The following is a 25296-nucleotide window of genomic DNA, read 5'->3' as shown; positions in this document are numbered from 1 at the left end:
TTTTTTCCTTTTAATCTTTCTCAATCTTATGAACAGAAAAAAGATTTTGGAAGCCATGGCCATAGAAAGAATCACTCTTCATACACTTTTAACATTATAAGCTATTGTTGCTACATTGTCAAAAGAGTAGACGTTGATTTGTTTAAAAAAAAAAATAGGTGTAAAGGACTATAGGTATCTGAAATATTTTGGAGTTTTTTGTTAAGTCATTTAGTGCCAAGTAAAATTAAATATTGGCAGTCGAATTTTTAGAGAATGAATTGGTTTTTCTGTGTGTTCTTACTAATTTTATTTCTTTTTTGAGTATTATTGGCATGCAGTGTTATATTAGTTTTAGTTATCATATATAATGTTTTATGTTTATTAACTAAAGTAAAGGAGAGTCGTGGCTGTTAGTAAAAGCAAAATACATTATGTTTAATAGTTTGTATGGGGGGGGCATCTTTTCCTCCCTCTTTTTTCAGCAGCTCATGCACCTTATAAATGGGACTACTGGCCCCATGAGGATGTTCGTGCAGAGTGTAGATTTGTTGGCCTAACTAACCTTGGAGCTACTTGTTACTTGGCTTCTACTATTCAGCAACTTTATATGATACCTGAGGCAAGACAGGCTGTCTTCACTGCTAAGGTACAGTTTTCCTCACTTCAGTATTAAAACTGTTAAAGTTTTTAAATTTCGGTAATAAATCTACTTCAATTTGGTAAAACATTGAGAAAATAATTTATGAATTAAAAATGACAGTATTTGATTACATAACTAGTATGTGATCTTATTTTTAGCTCATGTATATCTTGGTTATTTTTCTATTTCAACAGGTTACTCTTAATATGCTAGTATAATTTCTTTATTCCTCCAAAGAAAACACAGTTGTGGATTGTATACACTTAGTGTATACAATGAACATGGTATTCTCAGTAAAAGTAAATACAAATTTTCTTTACATACAACATAAGCAAAGCCTAAAACAAAGTAAGGGAATGTACCAGAATCACTTAATTTGTTTTATTTTTATCCCAAAGTAAATTTTACTGTGGGCCTAGTTTATCTGGGTTCAAATGTATGTTTCCTGTTATTTTTCTTAGCTTGTTATTTCTAGTTTTCACCCTTTTAAACAATGAACTGTTGTTTAGTTTACCTTCTGCTCTGCTTTTATAATTTCTTGGCAAATGTACTTCATGCTTCTACTTGGGTTTTTGTTTTCTTCCATCATGTCATCTTAATTTCCTGACATTCCCCTCCTTAAGAAAATATTGCAATTCTTTATGTACTTTCAGTGAATCCTTAATATGTTTAAGTTAGGCTTCAAAGTCTCCAAGTTACAGTATAGTCAAGTGGGTTTTTTTTTAAATGTTATATTAATGATTTTATCTTCTGAAACTGATTATGCTTAGAAATAGTTGAATAACTGATTCATTTAGCATATGGAAATTTTTGTCACTAAATTTGTGGCCCTGTCTGCTTAATTTTTTCTTATCATAATCATAATTTTTATTATAGCATCTTAGATTGTCCTTTTTTTTCTTTTTTTTAACTGACATACAATGTATTCCTTGTTTCAGCAATACAGGTCTGTGATTCATTAGTCTTACACAATTCACAGTGCTCACCATAGCATATACCCACCCCAGTGTCCATCACTCAATGACCCCATCCCTCCCATCCCCCTCTACAGCCTCTTGTTTCCTGAAATTAGTCTCTTATGGTCTGTCTCCCTCTCTGGTTTCATCTTGTTTCATTTTCCCCTCCACTCCCCTATGATCCTCTGTCTTGTTCTCAAATTCCTCATATCAGTGAGATCATATGATAATTGTCTTTCTCTGATTAACTTATTTCACTTAGCATGGTACCCTCTGGTTCCATCCATGTTGTTGCAAATGGCAAGATTTCAGGTTTTTTGATGGCTACTTAATATTCCATAGTGTGTGTGTGTGTGTGTGGTGTGTGTGTGTACACATATTACATCTTCTTTATCCATTCATCTGTTGATGGACATTTAGGCTCTTTCCATACTATCTGTTTAATTTTTATGGAACCAGTAATGAGTGAAGAGGCATAATTTCAGTGATTTTTTTTCCCCCTGCCTGTTAACCTCACCATACTTCATGATTTCTCTTCTAAATGTTAATGATCACTGTTTAGCCATTAGCACTTTCAGGAATTAAAATGTAGCACCAGAAACAACAATCAGATGTGTTAATTGGGAGTAGGTCTCATAAATGGTGGTTTTGTTTAAAAATAAATTTTGGGGATGCCTGGGTGGCTCAGTGGGTTAAAGCCTCTGACTTCGGCTCAGGTCATAAACCCAGGATCCTGGGATTGAGCCCCACATCGGGCTCTCTGCTCAGCAGGGAACCTGCTTGTCTTCCTCTCTCTCTACCTGCCTCTCTGCCTACTTTTGATCTCTGTCTGTCAAATAAATAAATAAAATATTTTTAAAAAAATCTAAATTTTGACTCGTCTCTACATAAAAAATTCTTAACAGAATAGAATTTGACATAACTTGGGAAAGTACTGTAGTCATATGTGCCCTTGATTATTTATGTGAATGTATTAGTTATTTTTATTTCCTTTTCTGATGTTCACAGCAAGAGTAAAGCTACATGTATTTTAATTGTGGCAAAATACACCCAACTAAAATCTACCATCATAACTGTGTTTAAGTGTGCAGTTCTGTGGTAGTAGTACATTGAGATTATATTACCACCATCAACCTCAAAAATTTTTTCACTTCCACCAGCTAAAACTCTGTACCCACTAAATTCCTCCTATTCTCCATTCCCCCAAACCTCATGCAACTACTATTCTATTACCTGTCTCTATGAATTTGACTATTCTAGATACCTCACTTAAGTGGAGGAGTGCTACAGTCTTAGCGTAGTGTCTTCAAGTTTCATCCATGTTGTAGCATGTATCAGAATTTCCTTCCTTTGTTAGGTTGAATAATAGTCAGTTGTTTGTACCACATTTTGTTAATCCGTTCACCTGTCAGTGGACACTTCTGGGTTGCTTGTATCTTTTTGCTGTTGTAAATAATGTTTCCATGAACATGAGTATTCAAATATCCATTTGAGTCCCTGTTTTCACTTCTTTTGTGTATATACCCGGAAGTGGAATTGCTGGATCATACTGGAATTCTATGTTTAGTTTTTTGAGGCATCGCTGTGCTGGTTTTCCATAGTGGTTGTGCCATTTTACATTCCTGCCAGCAATGCACAAAAGTGCCAATTTATTCACACCCCTGCTGGCACTTGTTTTCTGGTTTTTGACAATAGCCATCTTAATGGGTGTAAATATGTATTCCTTTAAGTAGTAAATACATATGTAAAGTATATATTTAGAAATTCTGCATTGAGTAAAATAAAACATTCTTGCTTTTTCTTAATTTAGAAGACTTCAGTTACTTCTGTTCTTCAGCCAACTAATACTTCTTCTCCAGCAATGAAGATATAAAGCCAAGTCTTTATTCCTGACTGTTGTATTATGTATACAGTTTGCATGTATCGTGTATCATCACCGCTCTTTCACACATTGGAAAATGTTTTGTGTGACTTCTACCCTAACCACATAGAGTATTAAGCCTCCTGTATGTCAGTTATAGTTGTTTTGTCAGTTTTGTTGATTCCTTTTATTCAGTTCCTTTTGTACTTAGTATATAATTTTGTAGTAACTACATGTCGAGTAGAATCCTTTTCAATGTATTTATGTCCTCAGTTTGGTTATAAGCTCCAAAATAGCAGAACCACATTACTGAACACTCTCCACAAGACTGACGCAAATAACTAGTGTATACTTCCGGCATATAGAAAGCTTATTATTCCACAAGACATCAGAGCTTCTTCAAAATTTTGACAGGTAGTTTGTAGTGAGGATAATATTTCATAGTGTTTTTGGTTTTTTTTTTTTTGTGTGTGTGTGTGTGTGTGTGTTTAGTATTTGGATGAATTAAAGTGTATCTAATAAGTGCCTATAAGGCTATTGTTTAGGACTACATCTCTAGTGAATGAATCTAGCCAGATAACTGAATTTCAGTTAATGATATTTGAATACATGGAAGGTTTTCAAGCATGTTGGCCAGTAATTTTTCTGCAGTTTTAAAGATTCACTGTTGTAGAAAAAATAAAGATAAGACTAGATGATGGAAAGATGTCATTTATTATTATAAAACATTTTTTTTAAATGTATGGATTTATTTGTAGAAAATAGCTTTGTTGCATACCTATGATGTTTTCTGTTCCTGCACAGTTAGAACTCGTGAAAACAGCATTGTACCAAATGAGTGTTGATCTGGAAAGCAATATTTTTTTAAAGATGTCTTTATTCAGTTTTCTTACATAATAGTGATGGTTACATTTATATAATGAATAAAATAACTCTTTAAATGCTAAATTGCTAAATAAAGAATAAACTTTTCTTACATAGAGCTAAAAGGATGAAAACAGATATACTATTAAACACATTGTAATACTTTCTTTGCTAGACTAATTTGCTACCATCAGTTTTGTTTTAATGGAAAATTTTTCTTTTGATTTCCAGTATTCAGAAGATATGAAGCACAAGACCACTCTTCTGGAGCTTCAAAAAATGTTTACATATTTAATGGTATGTTTGAGAACCGTATATGGAAAACTAATTAGATATAACCTATATAAGTTGAAAAAATTAAGTGAAGTTCATTTGTATTGGATTTGTCCTGCTGTGTACTCTTATTTTTCAAATTGAATTTTTTAGTTTTTGGTGTTCTTAGTAAAAGTGGCTTTTATCAGTTGCATGTCACTCATCTGCATGATGACTATTAATTTGTCCTTTAAAGAATTCTTTGTATATGGTCCTTTTCCCATCCCAGGGCCACCCACTCCCCCACCCCTGAGTATTCTGGTTGATTTCTCTTTGTCCCTTTTAATTCTCACCCCTCAAACTGTAAAAGCAATCAATCTTAAAAAATTAGCAAATCTTACAATATTATCTCTCTGCTTAAAACTCTTCAGTAATTTTTTATTATGAAAAGAATAGTATTCAGGTTCATCAGCACATGTCTTCTGATTTTGACCCTTCCTTTTTTTTTAATTAAATTTAATTTTTTTTTCAGTGTTCCAGCATTCATTGTTTATGCACCACACCCAGTGGTGCTCCATGCGATACGTGCCCTCCATAATACCCACCAGCAGGCTCACCTAAGCCCCGATCCTCCTCCCTTCCATAACCCTCAGTTTATTACTTAGAATCCACAGTCCTTTTAACCTCCCCCTCTCTTTATCTCTTTCTCTCTCTCTTTTTTTAAGTATTTGCAGTGTCTAATTTGGGGCTCAAACCCACAACCCTGAGATCAAGAGTCACATGCTGTACTGACTGAGCCAGCCAGGCACCCCTTCAGCTTCCTATATCCAGCGAAATCCTATAGCAAGTGTCAGTCCTTGGAAGCCCATCACCCTGTTCCTTCATCACTTTTGTGGCTGTTTATGCTGCTGCTTCTGCCTGCAGCACTCTTTCCTTAGCACTTTTCTCCCTTTTCTTCTTATTGTCTTCTTTCTGGAAGCAGCTTATTTTCAGCTCCTCTAAGAAAACTATGATTCTACAGCTCTGTCTCCTATCTTCCACCGGTAGTGAAAGTTACTCATGTGTTAGAATCCTGAGGACAGAAATTATATCATATTTATTCCTATATTTTCCAGCCTCTGACATTTACTAAATGGTCAGTAAATGAAATTTTAACAAAATTTAAAAATTTAATAGTCATTCTTGGATTATAATTTTTTTTGGATGGTGAGAAGGAAAGAGAATCTTGATAAAGCTCCATGGGTCTCAATTTGAAAACCATGAGATCGTGACCAGAACCAAAATCAAGAGTCAGATGCTGAACCGACTGAGCCACTCAGGCACCCTGATCCCACTTTCAATCTCCCTTTAACAGTCGGAGCATGCCATCTCAACTGACAAAACAGAAGTGTTTTAAACTGCTCTATTTTTTTTCTTCTTTAAGATACTATTTTTGAGAGTGTGCGAGAGCACGAGTTGGTGGTGGGGAGGCATGGGTAGAGGGAGAAGCATACTACCCACTGAGCAGGGAGCCTGATGCAGGACTCAATCCCAGGACTCTGGGATCATGACCTGAGCAAAAGGCAGATGCTTAACTGACTGAGCCACTCAGGGAGCCTTAAACTACTCTTGTATGAACTACTGAAGTTCATGGGTGCCTGGGTGGCTCAGTCAGTTAAGCATCTGCTTTCAGCTCAGTTCGTGATCCTGGATTCCTGGGGTAAAATACCAGTGGAGAGTCTGCTTCACCCTCTCCCTCTGATCCTCTCTGCCTACTCATGCTCTCGCTTGTGCATTCTCTTTCTCAAATGAATAAATAAAAAAATTTAAAACAAAGACTGCTGAAGTCCAGTGTGTAGTAAAACTTAGGTAGCCTGCAAAATTTTTCTTTTTTGTTTCATAATACAAATCTGCATCCTTTGAGTCCCACATTCCTTCCTAGAAATTATTAGACTTAAAAAAATACAAATTTCATAACAGTAACTTAAGCATCTTTAGGCACCAAGACTATTACATTGAAAATTTAATTTATTTTAAATTAAGCAGAATAAGTCAGAGAAAGAGAATTATCATATGATCTCTCCGATATGTGGAATTTAAGAAACAAGACAGAAGATCATAGGGGAAGAGGACAAAAATTGAAGCAAGACGAAACCAGAGAGGGAGACAAATCATAACAGACTCTTAATCATAGGAAACAAATTTGAGGGTTGCTGGAGGGAGCGGGGAGTAAGGATGGGGTAACTGGATGATGGTGAGTGGGGAAGGGTATGTGTTGTAATGAGCACTAAGTATTATGTAAGACTGATGAATCACAGACCTGTACCCCTGAAACAAATAATACATTGTATGTTAATTACGGAATTTAATTAAAAAAAAAAACCTGAAAATAAAACAGTGAAATTGAAGAAAGCTGTTCTATTGTAGATATACTCCCTGTTTTGTTGTTCTGTTATTTATTCAAGAATCTTGTGATAGTGTTCTTTTTTTGGAATATATATTTGATTGTTTAATGATCCACCCCAACCCCTTTTCCTTGCAGGAGAGTGAATGCAAAGCATATAATCCTAGACCGTTTTGTAAAACATACACTATGGATAAGCAGCCTCTGAATACTGGGGAGCAGAAAGATATGACAGAATTTTTTACTGATCTCATTACTAAGATTGAAGAAATGTCTCCAGAACTGGTTAGTACCAGAATGCTGATGTTTTTTTGAAATCTGTACAGATGTCCCAATTTTAATTACTCACTTTTGTTTGTTTTTAAAGAAAAATACCGTCAAAAGTTTGTTTGGAGGTGTAATTACAAACAATGTTGTGTCCTTGGTAAGTATTGGCACCTATTTACTTTTTTGAAATCTTAATGTTTTAGCTTATTAAAATAAATTACTTACATTTGGCTTTTGATTGTCCAGGATTGTGAACACGTTAGTCAGACTGCTGAAGAGTTTTATACTGTGAGGTGCCAAGTGGCTGATATGAAGAACATTTATGTGAGTAATATTTTATATATTATTAGACTTTTTCTGCTTTTAATTACTTGAATACAACAGGTTTATATTTGTCATCTTGATAGAAAATTAACTTTCATGTTTTTATTTATTTCCTTCTTCTGTGCAAATCAAATAAGAATTAAAGATAGACCACAGAGCTGATTTTTTTCCCCAAAGTTGAAGTAGTTCTGCTTTTGAAAAATTAGTAAGATTCATAGACCATCTTGTCAATTTAAGGGAAAAAATTTTTTTTGCTAAAATTTAGATTTTATTTTTATTAAAAAAGTTTGTTTTCCTCAGCATTTTGCCCAAATGATAATTACTACTTTTTGTAATTTTGTGTACTATAAACAGTAATATGGAACTTTATAATCTGATTTAATACAGGAATCTCTTGATGAAGTTACTATTAAAGATACTTTAGAAGGTGACAACATGTATACTTGTTCTCATTGTGGGAAGAAAGTGCGAGCTGAAAAAAGGTATGCTTTTTGAAATGTAATGTTTATCATTTTGATATCAAATGGAAGTAAAACACTTTAAATGGTAAATTCATGTTAAACTTTCATGAAAATTATGTAATTAAGGTCAGCTGCTTGGGGTTTATACTTTTTTTTTTTTTTTAATTTTGAGGGGGAGAGAGTACAAGTAGGGGAAGGGACAGAGGCAGAGGGAGAAAGAGGGAATCTTAAGCAGGCTCCATGCTGAGCACAGAGCCTGATGCATGGGGCTTGATCCCAGAGCCATGAGATCATGACCTGAGTCGAAATTAAGAGTCAGATGCTTTACCTGCTGAATCACCCAAGTGCCCATCAAGCTTATTCTTATATGGCAACTTTTCATTCAGTTATCCAATTGAATATTCAGTCATTCAGTTATTATACTTTGAGGCACCTTTACATTTTTCGAAATTTTTTGTGTTCTTTTAATTAAATATTTACCAAGGTCTGAGTCTGTTAGCCCTTTGCTGTATACTCAGTGAATCATGGTAAAGAGTATCCTCATGAACTGAAGAGATTCTCCTCTGATTCTCTGAAGTGAGAGATGTTTTTCTTAAGAAGCAACCATAGGGGCGCCTGGGTGGCTCAGTGGGTTAAAGCCTCTGCCTTCGGCTCAGGTCATGATCCCAGGGTCCTGGGATCGAGACCCCGCATCAGGCTCTCTGCTTGGCAGGAAGCCTGCTTCCTCCTCTCTCTCTGCCTGCCTCTCTGCCTACTTGTGATCTCTCTCACATAAATTAAAAAAAAAAAAAAAAAAAAAAAACCATAAGTTGGCCATTTAGGACAGGGTAATTGGGTAAAGAGATTTCAATTCTACAAGTGAACATTGAATGATAAGTAGAAATTGGATTGAGGGAGCATCAATTGCAATTATTAGGAACAAAGGCAGAGAAATAGAAATGACCTTGTATGTGCAAGAAGACTGGCATTAGGCTAGTCTGCCTCAAGGAGAGGATTTGCATTGACCAGTAATAGAAAATATGATTGGTATTCAATGATATAAAATGATTAACTTCTAGATTTTGAGATTATTTGCATAATTTGTTGGCACCATTTGAACATCTGTCTGAGAGAGAACATAACTATTGTAAAGGGTGATTATTAGACCTAAGCCAGTGTAAAAGTGCAGAGGAAAAAGTGACAGAATTGAAGCTAGGAAAGAAAGAAAATCATGATAGGATGGTAATCTAGAAACTGGGGAAGAGAATCTCCCGAAGAAGGTATTCAGTTGACATATTCCATAAAGAAGAAGGGGGGAAATTACAGCTGAGTAGAAGCATTGGGTTTTGTAGAAAGATGTTTAGTGGGAGGCAGTAAAGTTTGGCAGTAAACAAGGAAAATGGAATCTGGAAAGGGCTTGGGGAACAAACACGACTTTTTCTAGACCGATCTGAGCATGTTGGAAGGCAGAGAATGAAAAGCCATCTCTTAAAATTGCTTAGTTGGAGATTTTACCAGGGAATCTGCCTTGATAGAAATGGTACTCTCTCAGTCTCCAGAGGGCCATGATGGTTGCAAGAGAGAAAAGTTGTAAGGCAGACATGAGAAGCTGTGCAGGCAGTTACAGGGAGAAGACAGGCCCATCCAATGAGAATTGGGTTAGGGTATCACTTAAGACTTAACACAGAATGGAGTTAGTCAAAAGTTTGTTACTATGGAGGGGTATAATGAGGAATCAATAAAAGATAGTTGATAGGCTGAAGCATTTTCTTTTGAGAATGTCTTCTTAGTTGGAATAAATAAGCTTACTGAAAATATCTGTCATTCTTTTTTTTTTTTTAAAGATTTATTTATTTATTTATTAGACAGAGATCACAAGTAGGCAGAGAGGCAGGCAGAGAGAGAGGAGGAAGCAGGCTCCCTGCTGAGCAGAGAGCCCGATGCGGGGCTTGATCTCAGGACCCTGAGACCATGACCTGAGCTGAAGGCAGAGGCCTAACCCACTGAGCCACCCAGGCGCCCCATATCTGTCATTCTTGATAACTTCCTACTTCTTGAAACATCCCCTTCTTTTGGCGAATACGATTCTACTGTTTTTCTGAAATACTGTCTCCTCTTTAAGGCAAAGTGTCACTCAGTACTTTTATACTCTTGCCATACTTTTTTTTTTTTAAAGATTTTATTTATTTATTTGACAGATAGAGATCACAAGTAGGCAGAGAGGCAGGCAGAGAGAGAGAGAGGAGGAAGCAGGCTCCCTGCTGAGCAGAGAGCCCGATGTGGGACTCGATCCCAGGACCCTGAGATAATGACCTGAGCCGAAGGCAGCGGCTTAACCCACTGAGCCACCCAGGCGCCCCCTCTTGCCATACTTTTGAATGTCTGTGATAATATAGTAAGTAGTCAACAGAAATGGGCAAAGGATCATCTTTTGCTCTGTCTTCAAACCTCTGTTTTTCTTAGTTTATTCATTCTTATCTGACTAATTTGTCTACCACCATAACATGAATCCCTGTTGACATGCTTAGGATTTTTAATTCATCTTCCCTAACAGAATGTTGTGCTTTGTTCTCCCAGCTGTGACTTATGTGTCTCATAGATTCAGTAACATGTATATAACATGTTATATATTCTATAACATAACTCTTATCTCTTTAGTTCCATTATGTCATTTATCCTCTGAATCTTGCATGGTTCCATGGCCCACCACAGATCCTTCAGTAACTCTTAGCTCTCAAGAAGCAGTTCATACTCCGACATTGCCCAGAAACCTCTTCATTTGACTCCTTTATATTTCTATAACCTCACCTTTTGCCAGTCTCCCAAATAAACAGTAATGATGGATTTTAGACTTATTTCCTGTTGATGAAATCCTTCTCCTACCTTCCTTATCTCCCTGAATTCCTAATTTTTTCTTAAACTAAGCTCTTGATTTAAACAGATTCTCTTTAGAATCTTAAATTCAATGAAGAATTATTCCCCCAAATGCATATTTTTTCATGAATCCAAGCTCTTATGTATTTTTTGTTTAAACTGAAATTTTGGCTTGTTTGTTTTAATTTAAACTGGCAATATTTGTTAAACCATAAGACTTAGGTAACTTGCTGCTGCTGCTGCTGCTGTTTTAATATCAAGCAGCATTTATTGAATGCTATTTGCCAGGCAGCATTCTAAAAGTAGGAAGGAGTAGGCGCTTTAATCTCCATTTTAGAAATTTCCAAATTCAGAGTTAAGCTCAGAGAGGTTAAGGAACTTGTTGAGGGTCATACATCTAGTAAATGATAACAGCCAAACTTTGCAATTCTAATTTATAAAAACAAATCCTTCAATTCCTGTTCTTTAAGATGGAAAAGAAAATTCTGAACCAAAAGACATAACTCCTTTGAAATTTGGTGCGATGCCTTTTTATATTTCCATAGCACTTTACATATCTTCTTCATGGAATTTACCACAGTGTGCTTAACTTTTTATTTTTCTTACTTAGACACAGGAAAACACTTTTAGAATGGAAAAAGGCATGTAAGAGGGGAACATAGGTATAGATATATTTAATAAGAACATGATTTAAAGTATTGTTATTTACTGAGTTGAATACTGAAATACATGTAGTGTAAATGTGTTGCCAGCTAAAGTAATTTTGGAAGAGATTTTTAAGTTTTCTTTCTACTTTTTTTTCTGTCTTTCAGGGCATGTTTTAAGAAATTACCTCGCATTCTGAGTTTTAATACTATGAGGTATACATTTAATATGGTAACAATGATGAAAGAGAAAGTGAACACACACTTTTCCTTCCCATTACGTTTGGATATGACGCCCTATACAGAAGATTTTCTAATGGGAAAGAGTGATAGGAAAGAAGGTAATTTTATTTCTTTCTCTTGCTGTGTTTATCGTAAGTCTCCATAACAAGACAGTCATAACTATAAAGTTGTAAGCAACTACACATTTAATAAAATGAAATTGAATTTAGAAAGGGGATTGTATTTAAGTACAGTATGGCACATTCAGTCAATTCATCAATAGATATTTGGCATTTATTAGAGTTAGGTTTTAGGCACTCTGCTAGACATTAGTGACATGGCAGTGAACAAGATACACTTGATTCTTTAACTCAGAATTTAAGTCTAGTAGGCAAGTCTTATTGAGCAAGAAATTATAAATAAGATGTATCATCAGATAGGATGGTGGATATATCTCAAATCTGGGGGTATTAGGGAGGGCCTTCATGGAGATAACATCGGAGCAGAGCTTGAGTAAGGAATAGATTGAGAGGAATGGCTATTGTCTTTAGGTGGGTAGGAGGTGGGGGTGGAGTCGATGAGATGGGCAAAAGGCAATGGCCACATCATTTTGTTTTTAGGCCATCTTAATAATTATAATCTTTTTTTGATGTGAAACCTTTGGAACATTTTAAGCAGGGAACATTTAACCAGATGGGATCTGGAAAAGGTTATTCTGACTACAGCAGTAGAAATGGATTGACGGGTGATAAAAGGGATGTGGAGAGGGCATTTTGATAAACTCCAAAGAAGATGGTAGCTTAATGAGCAAGCATATCAGTGTATTTGAGAGCAGTACGTGACAGTTAATAGAATTTGATGATTATATGTATAAATAAATCAACAAAATCATTGAATATCTCTAATTTGCTGTTCTCACAGTAATGGGAATAGAGTGGCAACAAAGAAAAAGGTCTTTGTCCCTCTGAAGTTGAATTTTTAGTCTACTACTAGAGGTAGGAAGAAACATCAAGAATAACTCAGGTTTGTGGCTTGATCATAGATGAGTCAGTATTTCAAGAAGATCTCAAAAAATATCTCAAGAAAAAGGGAATTTGGTCAAAGTATTGAATGCTAAAGAAAAGGAATTGTTTCAGAAACAACATGGCTGAAAACAGCATGTAGAATGTCTTTGGTTATCTTTATCAGAGCAGTTTCATTTGGGTATTGCAGTAGAGAGGCAGATTGCAGTGAGTTAAAGATGATACTTGGTTCATATCCAGTTACCTCCAGATTCTTACTCCTTCCATAAGACCGGTGCTTTTCAAACTTACTATATGTGCCTCAAAGACCACAGAGGTGAGGAATGGAAGCAGGTGAGCAAAAAAAAGCAGAGAACAGGCCTAGCTCTTGCTTTCCATTCTTTGGTTGGGTAAGTTCTGATTTACACAATAGGGTTCTGACAGTGTTTTTTTTATGTAAGTTCTCTTGATTAAAATTTTTAAGGTTCGACTAAGGCACTGTATTTTAAGATTTGGGAAAGAACTGCATTTTAATCTTTATACTCCATTGCCTGAAACTTAATGAGCCAGTAAATGTTTCACTAAATAGGACATGAGAAGTGTAAACAGTGAGCATGCGCTAGCTATTCTTTTAAGAGAAGAACATACTCTTTCTTTGAGAAGATGGTGACTATTGCTGTAGAGGAATTGAGTTAAGGGGGCTATTTTTACCCTTAGAATTTTTTAAGAAAAATTTTATTTATTTATTTGACAAGATGAGAGAGCACAACCAGGGGGCGCAACAGAGGGAGCCTGACACAGGGCTTGATCCTCCAAGACCCTGGAAATCATGACTTGAGTGGAAGGCCGATGCTTAAATGACCGAGCTACCCAGGCGCCCCTACCCTTAGAATTTTTTTTGTTTTTTTTTAAGATTTTATTTATTTGTCAGAGATTACAAGCAGGCAGAGGGGCATGAAGAGCAGGCAGAGAGAGAAACAGGCTCCCTGTCAAGCAAGGAGCCCCTTAAGGGGCTCGATCCCAGACCTGAGCCAAAGACAGCTGCTTAACTGACTGAGCAACCCAGGTGTCTCTATCCTTAGAATCTGAGTATGTTTAGAGGTTGTAGCAGAGGAGCCAGTAGAAGATGATAACTTTGAAAATAAAGGCAAAGTTAAGAAGTAAGCAATGTATATATAAACTTTACTTTTTAGAACTCTTTCTAAACCATTTATAAAATTAGGACAACACTGCCCAGCTATTGTGCTTTCTGGTATTTTTCCTGATGCTTCCTTGTGTAGAAGTAGCAAAAATTTCTGCCAAGATGAAGGATTTTTTTAGGCCATAACTGATGCATTCAGAGTTGGATCTTAGCACATCCAAACTTCTCAGTCACTATTAAAACACTGTCAGCCATTTCCTTCTCTCCTCAGTTGTCACTTTCCAATTTAGACCGTGCACCCAAGTTAACATAATCTGCTTTCACTTGTTTCTGTGATTATACTTTTTCCTTTGTATATGGTGCTGGGTATACAGATCAGAAGTCATAAATCCTCAAACTTCCTAGATATTTCTTTAGTTTTTTTCCTTAGTTTCTTCTATACCTTTCAAATTTAAATCTTTGGGGACAGGACGGATGTCTCTTATTTATTTTGTTTCTGTCTCCTACTACAGAATGTTTTCTATTAACTAATAAACAGTTGCAAGCATGCTACCAGTACAGTGCTCCTTTTTCTTTACCTGAGATTAAAGGACATGAGTATTTTAATGCTTTTCCAGATCTTGTGTTTGTTTGCTGCTAATAAGATAAATGATAAATATTGTACTATCTATTCCAAAAGGAATAAGATTAAACAAAAAGAGCATATTTTATATTTATATATTATACTGATGTTGTCCATACTTATAGTTGTTTTTCCAAATGATTTGTTTAAATGTTCCTTAAAATTGTAGACTATGGATAGGAAATGACTAGGAAATGGAGTTGTTTTGTATGTATTATAATATATAATGTATCTGTGCCTGTTTCTGTATATAAAATACATTATGGAAAGTGAGGTAAAGTGATTCAAAGACGTTACTATGCAGCTTTCAACATTATTACCATAATTTTATGTAAATCATTTCAGGTTTTAAGGAAGTCAGTGATCATTCAAAAGACACAGAAAGCTATGAGTATGACTTAATAGGAGTGACTGTTCACACAGGAACAGCAGATGGTGGGCACTATTATAGCTTCATCAGAGATATAGTCAATCCACATGCTTATAAAAACAACAAATGGTGAGTTTTAAGTACTTTAGTCTTGGGATTTAAAGAAATTTTTTTCTGTTTGTAAAGTATAAACTTATGATTGTTTTTGCTTCAGATATGTTTTCTGATTTTATTTTACTAAAAACTTTATAAAACTAGGAAAGGGGGCCGACAATTTTTAAATGAAAACAACTTTCATAAGACAGTAGGAATTGATTGTTCTTAACTTTCTTTTGAGAATTTGATCAATGTTCTAAGAAAAATGAACACACAAAGCTTTGCCCACTTTAGATTCATAGACCATATCGCACCTTCCAAGTCTCTTCTATCTTCATTCACTAATTCAAGAGTTGTATACTGAGTGTCTCATATAGAGTGGTTAGAGGTCCTTATATAAAGTGATTTGAGGTTACCTGCATGCTCCAGTCTCTCCACCTTACTTTTCCCCTTCCAGCCTGCACATTCTTTTTTTTAAATCATCTTTTATCAAGCTAATGGATGGAAGTCATTTAATCAGTGCTTAATAGCTGTTTTTTGGTCTTCAGATGTTGTTAGGTAGAGTCTCATTTATAGAGACTATGTATTTATAGTAGGCATTGTTCTAAGTGTTAGGGATATTGCTTTGAGCGAAATGTACATGGGTAAATTGATCTGCAGTTAGCCGAATAGTTTTGTTGAATTCTTTAAGCCAACATGTCAGTGGTATCTTACTTGGTCCATATGAATATAATTCCATAAATATATTTTTAATCCTTTTTTGATCATAAGTTTTGAAATGGCATCTTTATCTTTGGAAGTTCTCCCATCTCTTAATCCTTTCTGTCCAATAGCTACATAGGTATGCAAACTTTTTGTTTTTATGAATTTTTCTCTTGCTCCTAGTTTATAAATGGATTTATCAGATTTTAGGGCAGTTACAGTTTGTAAAATTATATTCCCATTTTCTAGTACGTTATTGTTATCAAATAAGAACTTAGAATTTATTTACCTCATATTAAAAATCGTTTAAGTTTTAGAATTTTTTCAGTATGTATTCTTATAATAGGTGTAATACTCAGTATGTATATACTTGATCAAACACTATATGCTCTGTTTTAGGTATCTTTTTAATGATGCTGAGGTAAAACCTTTTGATTCTGCTCAGCTGGCCTCTGAATGTTTTGGTGGAGAGATGACAGTAAGTTTTATTCAGAAGTTATAAATGGTTCGTGACTTTCTGAATGCTATGCAGTATCATAAAATCCAGTAGCAAAACCACTTAACTTTCTTTAATTGCTATGATTAAATCTAAAGTTTATTCATTTGTTATGTATTAGAAGTCTAGTCTGTTGGGCATGTATACCAGATTGGTAAATACTTTTAAAATTACAATTTCTGCCTTCAACTGATAAGGGAGGTTAAGACTTAAAATTGAAAAATTAAACAGTGTAGAAATTGAATTGCATTGCCATGAAACATGGTGGAAGAAGTTGTCCACCTGAATGCTTTGAGATTTGAGGGAAAAGAAATTACTCTTTATTGACTTCATATGAAAAATCCTTTGTCAGGGAAATGGGCTTTAGGTGCACTTAAGTGAATTATTCTTTCAATGCCTTTTTTTTTTTTTTTTTTTTTTAAATAACAGCAGCAGCAACTTGGTTATTACTATTGACAGGATAGGCAAAGAATATCTTACCTGTTACGTAATTAGCTCCAAGACATGAAAAGACAATTAGTTCGGACTAGTATTATTATTTTTTTTTAAAAGATTTTATTTATTTATTTGACAGAGAAAGATCACAAGTAGGTAGAGAGGCAGGCAGAGAGAGAGAGAAGAGGAAACAGGCTCCCTGCTGAGCAGAGAGCCCGATGCGGGACTCGATCCCAGGACCCTGAGATCATGACCTGAGCCGAAGGCAGCGGCTTAACCCACTGAGCCACCCAGGCGCCCTGGACTAGTATTATTGTAATGTAATTATAATAATTGTACTTCATAGGCATTTTATCCAAATACTAGTGTTCTGAAAACAGTTTTAAAGTACTGTTTTGATTCTTATAAGTCAAGCATTAAATAGTCATTTCCATTTCACAGGTAAGTCCAAATGAAGTTATTTTTCACTTTAATAGTCACGTCTGTTGTGAAATCACGGTTCACATTGTGGATTTTAATGTAGGACTTCCTTATTGCTTTTTGGTGCTCTCATGTACTACTTTAAATAGAAAAGGAGAAGTAAGCAAATTGCTAACACTTCAGAAATGGGTAGAAAAAGGGAGTAATAAATTACTGATGCCATAATTAAACCTGTTGCATCTCTTGATGTTATTTCTGGGATATTTCCTCAAAAAAAAAAAAGTAAACTTTGCAAAGCTTTTCTCTTAAAAGGTAGTTATTAAATTGCAAGTATGTTTTATTATATCCTTTATATGTTTTATGGTAAAGTATCTTTAAAAATACTTTGAATATTTGTTTTTAGTTACAATTGACCCTTAAACTATGTGGGAGTTAAATATGCCAGGCCCCCACACAGTTTAAAATCCAAGTATAACTTTTGACTGTTAATCAGAAGCCTTATTGATAACATGAACACTCAAATCAATATGTATTCTGTATGTTACACTTATTACATACTGTATTCTTAAAATAAACTAGAGAAAAGAAAATGTTGTTAAAATCATAAGGAGAGGCACCTAGGTGACAAGTCAGTTGGGCATCTGACTATTTTGGCTCAGACAATGGTCTTAGGGTTGTGAGATCATGCCCCATGTCGTTGGGTCTGTGCTCATAGGGAAGTCTGCCTGAGATTCTCTCCCTCTCCTGCCTCTCCTCCCCACTCACTTTTTCTCTCTTTAAAGTAAATAAATAAATCTTTTAAAATCATAAGGAAAATATGTTTACAGTATAGTGTTGTATTATTGGGGGAAAAAATCTGCCTGTAAGTGGACCTGTGTAGTTTACACCTTGTTTTTCAAGGGTTAACTATACTCTTAGCCAAGAACTTCTGTCAGGGATTTTTTATAAAGAATAAACTAGCTGTTTATGAACTATTTTAAATATAAATACAACTGAGATAAATATAAATAATTTTTTAAAGAATGAAAACTTTTATTTTTTTTAACAGACCAAGACCTATGATTCTGTTACAGATAAATTTATGGATTTCTCCTTTGAAAAGGTAATCATTTTTTTACATATAATTTACATTGTTTTCTTTCTTCCATGTTACCTCATTTTATAGTTATACTTTATCAAAATGAAAATATACCTTTTTTTTTCTTTGCCTCTTAAAGACACACAGTGCATATATGCTGTTCTACAAACGCATGGAACCAGAGGAAGAAAATGGCAAAGAATTCAAATTTGATGTGTCATCAGAGTTACTAGAGGTATAATTTAATTTAACTTAAGCAATTTAAAAGCATGTTAAGTATTAATGAGAGTAAAAGGACTACTGGACCAGGCTATGACAATGTTAGGATTTATAATCCCGGGTAGACCTTAACACTATTTGTAAATAGTCTTGATAATACTCTCATAGGACAGGTACAGGTAGAGTGACCAGAAAATAATTATTAGTAACATGAAAGAAAAATAAGTAATATGGTTGATGGAATAGGAGCAAGCTCATTAAGTAACTTGTATGTATGGTAATATTCTTGGATTGGATGATGACTGTTGTTCTTTGCTTCATGTTACATAGAAATACCATGTATTTGAAATGCATTTAAAATATGTATTAAATGTTTAAAATGTGTCTTGTTTATAGTAATTAGGCTTTGTTTCATGATGTTACTTTAATGTCTTTTTAAGAACTATAAAATGTATTCACAACTCTACATTTATCAATGTTATAAACTCAGCCAAAATGTATAAATCTTCATGATAAAAATATACTTTTCCATCTAGACAATTCAGCTTTTACTGTCTAATTGATTGATTAATATTTGCACTGATGTGGTTGAGTCTTAAAACCGAGTGGATTTTGGTCCCCAAACAAGTACTCTTAACTGGTGTCTTGACCTCCCAGAATATTAGTGACAAAAAAACCCAAGAATATTATCATTTTTTAAACCCTTGAATTGGATTTACCAGCAAAATTAAGTGTTCTCTAGATTTCTTACTCTCGATAAGGACACAACAGTGTTTAATGACAACCCAGCCCACTTGTGAAGTAAAACGAAATTTTAAGTAAAACTTTAATGATGTATATTCTTTACATTAATGATTCTGAAACCCCTATTCTCAGTATTCTTTTATATTCTTAAAAAATAATGAGAACATTAGTTTTTAGTATATTAATTTCAGTGTGGTTATATCTATCAGTAGTTGCCATATTAGTATTTAAAATTTTTTAAATTTATATTAATTTATTTAAAGATAACGAAATTAATGACATGCTAATATAAACACCATTTTATGAAGAAAAATTTTTCAGAACAAAACCATTCAGTGAGAAAAGTGTGTCTGTTTGCAAAACTTTTAAAAATGTTTACAGATCTTTTTAATATCTGATTTAATAGATGACAACTAGAGTCTCATAATAGCTTTTTGCATTTGCTCTGTTGTGATTTCATTCATCATTTAGCCTCTGGAAAACTCCATTGTATGCGCAGGAGGGAATGAAAGTAAAACAGGGCAGATACCCTCATCATATTACTAAGGAGATGGTTTTGATCTTATATATACTCTAAAACGGTTGTAGGCACCCATCCCCACAGGTCTCTGAACTGTTCTTTTGAGAACCACTGATTTATATTGCGACAAAAGGAAATCCCAGACATTTGTTCTACTACAGCAAGAAAAACAAATTGAACCACGTTAGAATATTTTTTAAAATTATTTATTTATTTATTTGATTGTGAGAGAGGGAACACAAGAAGGGGCGTGGGAGAGGGAGAAGCAGGCTTCCTGCTGAGCAAGGAGCCCAATTTGGGGCTTGATCCTGTCCTGGGATCATGACCAGAGTTGAAGGCAGACTCCTAACAATTGAGCCACCCAGGTGCTCCTTCTTCTTCTTCTTCCTCTTCCTCCTCTTCCTCCTCCTCCTCCTCCTTTTCCTCCTCCTCCTCCTCCTTTCCTTCTTTTTTTTTAAGATTTTTGTTTACTTATTTGTCAGAGAGCGAACACAGAAGCAGGAGGAGTACACAAAGGGAGAAGCAGGCTCCCCGCTGAGCAAGGAGCCTGATGTGAGGCTCAATCCCAGGGTCCTGGGATCATGACCTGAGCTCAAGGCAGATGCTTAAACAACTGAGCCACCCAAGCATCCCTAGAATATTCTTGATTGCAGACCTAAGCCACCTGTTGTTGTTGTTTTTTTAAGATTTTATTTATTTATTTGACAGAGATCACAAGTAGGCAGAGAGGCAGGCAGAGAGAGAGAGGAGGAAGCAGGCTCCCTGCTGAGCAGAGAGCCCGATGCGGGACTTGATCCCAGGACCCTGAGAAGGCAGCAACTTAACCCACTGAGCCACCCAGGCGCCCTGTTTTTTTTTTTTTTTTTTTTTTTCTTATAATTGTTTTAGCTTATTGAAGAATGAATTTGCCTGAATATACATTTTAATAAAATATTAAAGTGTGATAATACTGTTATTTAATATTAACACAGATTTTAGGTATAAGCTAGAATCTGGTCCTTTAGATTTGTGCAGTTGAAATATAGCTAGTAGCAGACTTCCCAAAGAGTAAATAGGAAGTTTAAAACCATAAAATTTATTTTTAAAGAGTTTATTGATTGATTTTAGGGAGATGGGGGTAGATGGAGAGGGAGAGAGAATTGCACATAGACCCCCCACTGAGTGTGGGGCCCTAACTCAGACTTGATCTCATGACTCCAAGATCATGACCTAAGCTGAAATCAAGAGTTGGATGCTTAACTAGCTGAACCAACCATGCGTCCCAGAACCATAAAATTTAGTAAGTAAACAAACATTATAAATTGTAATGACTGTTGTGGATAAAACAAAATGCTCAGAAAGGGTAGTTGATTGGAATTTCTGGGGAAAGTGATTAGGAAATAATTCAGAGTAAGCTTAAACTGAGACTTGAAAGGTACCGAAGACTTAATCATGTGAAGAATATTCCAGGCAAAGAGATATTATGACAAATTCCTTTAGTAAAGATATAGGGTATTGGCATGTTTTAGAAGCTGAACAATGACCTCTGGGGCTGTGATGATTAGTAAGTGCAAGGAAATGTCCAAGATGAAGTTGAAGAGGTGTATGGAAAATACCTGTAGTACAATAATTTTAGACTTAGACACACCCACATGGCTCCACATATGTTGTATTGATAAAACGTAAAAAGGATCGTCAAAAAACAAAATAAATAATTCCATAGAACAGAAATGAAAGCAGTGGGTCTGGTGGAAACCACAGGATTACCAGGCTTTAGGCCCAAATCAGATAATGGGGGTGGAGAGTTCTTGAGACATAAAGGGAATAAAAATTATGACACAGGATCTAGAGCTGAGCTCATGGCTAGGAGTAAGAACCTTGGAATGGAGCTTCATTGCTATGAAAAAGCACTGATGAGGTAAACGCTCTCAAACTCTTCTTTAGGCTACAGCTTTCTAGAAGGCAGTGTGCGTAGAAATGCTAGAGGACCAAGAACTCTGAAGCAGTCTGTTCAGTGAGTAGGTCTGTACCAATGTGGAGCAGGAGCCCTAAAATATGAATTCAAGACCTGGTGCTGGATGGGAAGAGTGGGCTGGGAGGCAAGAAGAGGTAGCTGAAAATCTTTAGGAGATAAACACAGGCAGTAATAACAGTACTCAGAACACAAATTTGTTCCAGATAAAGATAATTTTATGGAACAAACACTAACTTAGAGCATGTTTAGGGTACAGGGAGCTAAACACAAAACTAAAATTAGAAGAGCAGGTATGTAAGACTCATGTTAGAAATAATCTTTGGGGACGCCTGGATGGCTCAGTTGGTTAAGCAGATGCCTTCAGTTCAGGTCATGATCCCAGTGTCGTGGGATCGAGTCCCACATCCGGCTCCTTGCTCGGTAGGAAGCCTGCTTCTCCCTCTGACTCTGCCTGCCATTCTGTCTGCCTGTGCTTGCTTGCTGTCTCTCTCTGACAAATAAATAAATAAAATCTTTAAAAAATAATAATAATAATCTTTGTGGGGCACCTGGGTGGCTCAGTGGGTTAAAGCCTCTGCCTTCAGCTCAGGTCATGATCTCAGGGTCCTGGGATCAAGCCCTGCATCGGGCTCTCTGCTCAGCAGGGAGCCTGCATCCCTTCCTCTCTTTCTGCCTGCCTGTGATCTCTGTCTGTCAAATAAATAAATAAAATCTTCAAAAAATATATTTGTTCATAATTGTGACAGAATATACAAGGAGGGGCGCCTGGGTGGCCCAGTTGTTTAGGTGTCTGCCTCCAGCTCAGGTCATGATTCTGGAGTCGCAGGATCAAGCCCCTCATTAGGCTCCCCACTCATCGGTGGGGGAATTTGCTTCTCGCTCTAACCCTACCATCTCTCATGCTTTTCCTCTCTCAGTCTTAAAAAACAAAAAAACAAAAGAATAAACAAGGAAATCACCTGACTTAGGTCTGCCAATCTGAATTGTTTTCATTTTGCCAGTTTTCGAACATAAACCTTTCTCATAATCTGTTATTATCAAAATGGAACTCATAATTTTACTCCATTTATGTATTTGTTCTTTAGATGGGATTTCAGAGTTCTTACAGAATCTTGATAATTGTATTTTTAAAGAACTGTGATTGTTTGAGGTAGCCAGATACATAATGATAAATTGGAGCAGGCTTAATAACTATTTTTGCATTCCACATAACTAGAAAGAAAATCAACATGAATTTTAAGTGCTTTTATTTTTTGGGGTTTTTTTTTTTTTGCTTGTTTCTTTTAGAGCAAATCTTTTTTTCTTAAAAATTACTGGTAAAATGTAATGAAGCAAATGCTTTCTGATATCTAATGTTACCATTTTCTTTTTCTTCAGTGGATTTGGCATGATAACATGCAGTTTCTTCAAGACAAAAACATTTTTGAACATACGTATTTTGGGTAAGTTTGATAAACTTATAATAGATTTTTTTCTTACACATTTAAAGCAAATCTTATTCTGTAAGATATGTAACTTACTATTTTTAAATCCTAGGTTTATGTGGCAGTTATGTAGTTGTATTCCCAGTACATTACCAGATCCTAAAGCTGTGTCCCTAATGACAGCAAAGGTAATATATAAGCCGTAGATAGTTTTTTTCAAAATTGACTACTTTAAAGTAATTAAAAATTTTTTGCCTAATGTTTTCTTCCAGCTCAGCACCTCCTTTGTCCTAGAGACATTTATACATTCAAAAGAAAAGGTATGTGTTTCATAAAATTTTGTGTCATTTAGCAGATAGCTTTTGGTTTTCTTTATCTTCAGCTTGAAGTCCATGCCTTAAATGACTTCTTTCTTTTTTTTAGCCCACAATGCTTCAGTGGATTGAACTGTTGACCAAACAATTTAATAATAGTCAAGCAGCTTGTGAGGTAAGGTGAAATAATCCAACAAATAATGTATAGCTTAAGATGCACTTTTTTGTTTTGTTTTCTTTTATTCATAAGATGCTATAGCAAAAGTATTGTGTAATAAATGATAGGGATCCCAGTGTAAGTTCCCCAAATTACTTAACAACTGAGAAGGTTATAATTTATGTCCTAGCCATTACGCTGATGAAATAATTGATTTTTAAGTTACTTAAAAATCCTTGGGTGCCTCCCCTCCCCCCAGTCTGTTAGAAAAATACAGGAAGTTCAAAAGACTGGATCAGATATTTCTTTGTTTCTTTGTTTCTTTCTTTTTTTCTTTTTAAGATTTTATCTATTTATTTGACAGACAGATATCACAAGTAGGCAGAGAGGCAGGCAGAGAGAGGGAGGGAAGCAGGCTCCCTGCTGAGCAGAGATTCCCAATGTGGGGCTCGATCCCAGGACCCTGAGATCATGACCTGAGCCGAAGGCAGAGGCTTAACCCCCTGAGCCACCCAGGTGCCCCTGGATGGGATATTTCTTAATTAATTTTGAATATTATCAGAAAATACTTGAAAATGGATATCTTCCTTTTTCCTCCAAGATAATAATGCATATGTCCCAGTATATCATTTTGTGTCCAGTTTTATCTTCCATATTATGTTCTAATACATCCCTATAATAATACATCCCTAAGGATAGTCTGCTCACAGGTAATGATCACTTAACCCTATTGCCACCTTAATATCATTTTATCGTTTTTTTATTAGCTTCCAAATGTGGTGTAAGCCTTTCTAAGAATGCAAGTCTTAAAAATTTCCAGAGGTGGGAGATTACAACATAGTGTGCAATAGATGAAATTAGTTGAAGATCTTTTTCTTATATAGAAGGTTATCTGATTATGCCATGGAGCAATGGAATTAGAGGATCTAATTATTGTAGACTTTAAACAGAAGACTATAATTTTTTTAAACTTTATAATAAATATTTCAATAAAGTAGGAAGATCAGGTACCTGTAACCTTATTTCAACAAACAGTAACATTGTTTTGCTTTAATCTGTTGCTGTCCCCCATGCCTGTTTTCAGCAAACCCACATAGCATATCATACACCCATAAATACTAAGTATGTATCTTTAATAAATGAGAACTTTAAAAAAATAGAGATATCTCTCTCTCTCTAAATATATATATATATCTCCATGACTTAATTTACTTCTTGTAAAATTAGAAGTGGTTCCTTAACATCATCCAGTATTCATTTTGTGTTCACTTTTTACTAACTGCCTAAAAAATGTTTTTTTCAGTTGGCTTCTTTGAATTGTATTCAAACAAGGACTACATTTTGCTTTTGTCTTATAAATCACCTTTCATCTGTAACAGTTACTTTATTCTCTCTCTTTGCTACTTTGTCATTTGATCTGCATAATTCTCCACATGCTTGCTTTGACTGATTATATCCTCCTGATGTTAGTTAACAAGTTCCTCTATTCTCCTCCCCCTTCGTGATTTTTTTTTTTTAAGGCAGTTCAATAGATCCAGAATATTGATTAGGTCATCATTTGTTTTGTTTTCTGTTTTTTTGTTTATAGCTACTTCAGGGTTTTTGTTTTGTTTTGTTTTTGTTTTTGTTTTTTTTAACTAAGTATTGGCCTCCAGAACTCTCTCAAGGAGTTAAAATTCTCTGCAGTTGTCAATAATTATGTATATGCACATAGACAGTAACATTCAATATAGGCATTAAATATGTGATTAAAAGCTATCTTGAAATCAGTAGGAAATTGTTTTAGCATAAAGGGTACTTCTGAGGGCATCTGGGTGGCTCAGTGGATTAAGCATCTGACTCTTGATTTTAGCTCAGGTCATGATGTCAGGGTTGTGATAGTGTCAACTCTGCA

The 25296-nt window shown here is 35.2% G+C and overlaps 1 protein-coding gene across 4 annotated transcripts in view; it reads left to right on the top strand.

Annotated features, from left to right (window-relative positions):
- Window positions 1–25296, top strand: part of USP34 (ubiquitin specific peptidase 34) — a 247719-nt gene that overhangs the window by 180885 nt on the left and 41538 nt on the right. For all 4 annotated transcript variants that reach the window (XM_045077883.1, XM_045077882.1, XM_045077881.1 and 1 more), the window contains 15 exons: window positions 468–628; window positions 4535–4600; window positions 7077–7223; window positions 7306–7362; window positions 7452–7529; window positions 7917–8011; window positions 11656–11828; window positions 14819–14972; window positions 16041–16119; window positions 18041–18094; window positions 18210–18305; window positions 22885–22949; window positions 23044–23119; window positions 23204–23251; window positions 23355–23420. In XM_045077883.1, the coding sequence (XP_044933818.1) occupies window positions 468–628; window positions 4535–4600; window positions 7077–7223; window positions 7306–7362; window positions 7452–7529; window positions 7917–8011; window positions 11656–11828; window positions 14819–14972; window positions 16041–16119; window positions 18041–18094; window positions 18210–18305; window positions 22885–22949; window positions 23044–23119; window positions 23204–23251; window positions 23355–23420 (1415 nt within the window). The remainder of the gene's footprint in view (window positions 1–467; window positions 629–4534; window positions 4601–7076; window positions 7224–7305; window positions 7363–7451; window positions 7530–7916; window positions 8012–11655; window positions 11829–14818; window positions 14973–16040; window positions 16120–18040; window positions 18095–18209; window positions 18306–22884; window positions 22950–23043; window positions 23120–23203; window positions 23252–23354; window positions 23421–25296) is intronic.

Source organism: Mustela putorius, unplaced genomic scaffold (genome assembly GCF_011764305.1).
Source record: "Mustela putorius furo isolate JIRA1106 unplaced genomic scaffold, ASM1176430v1.1 tig00000224_pilon_pilon_pilon, whole genome shotgun sequence".
Lineage (NCBI taxonomy): Eukaryota > Metazoa > Chordata > Mammalia > Carnivora > Mustelidae > Mustela > Mustela putorius.
The sequence above is the reverse complement of the archived record's forward strand: the minus strand, read 5'-3'. Positions and strand labels throughout refer to the sequence as shown.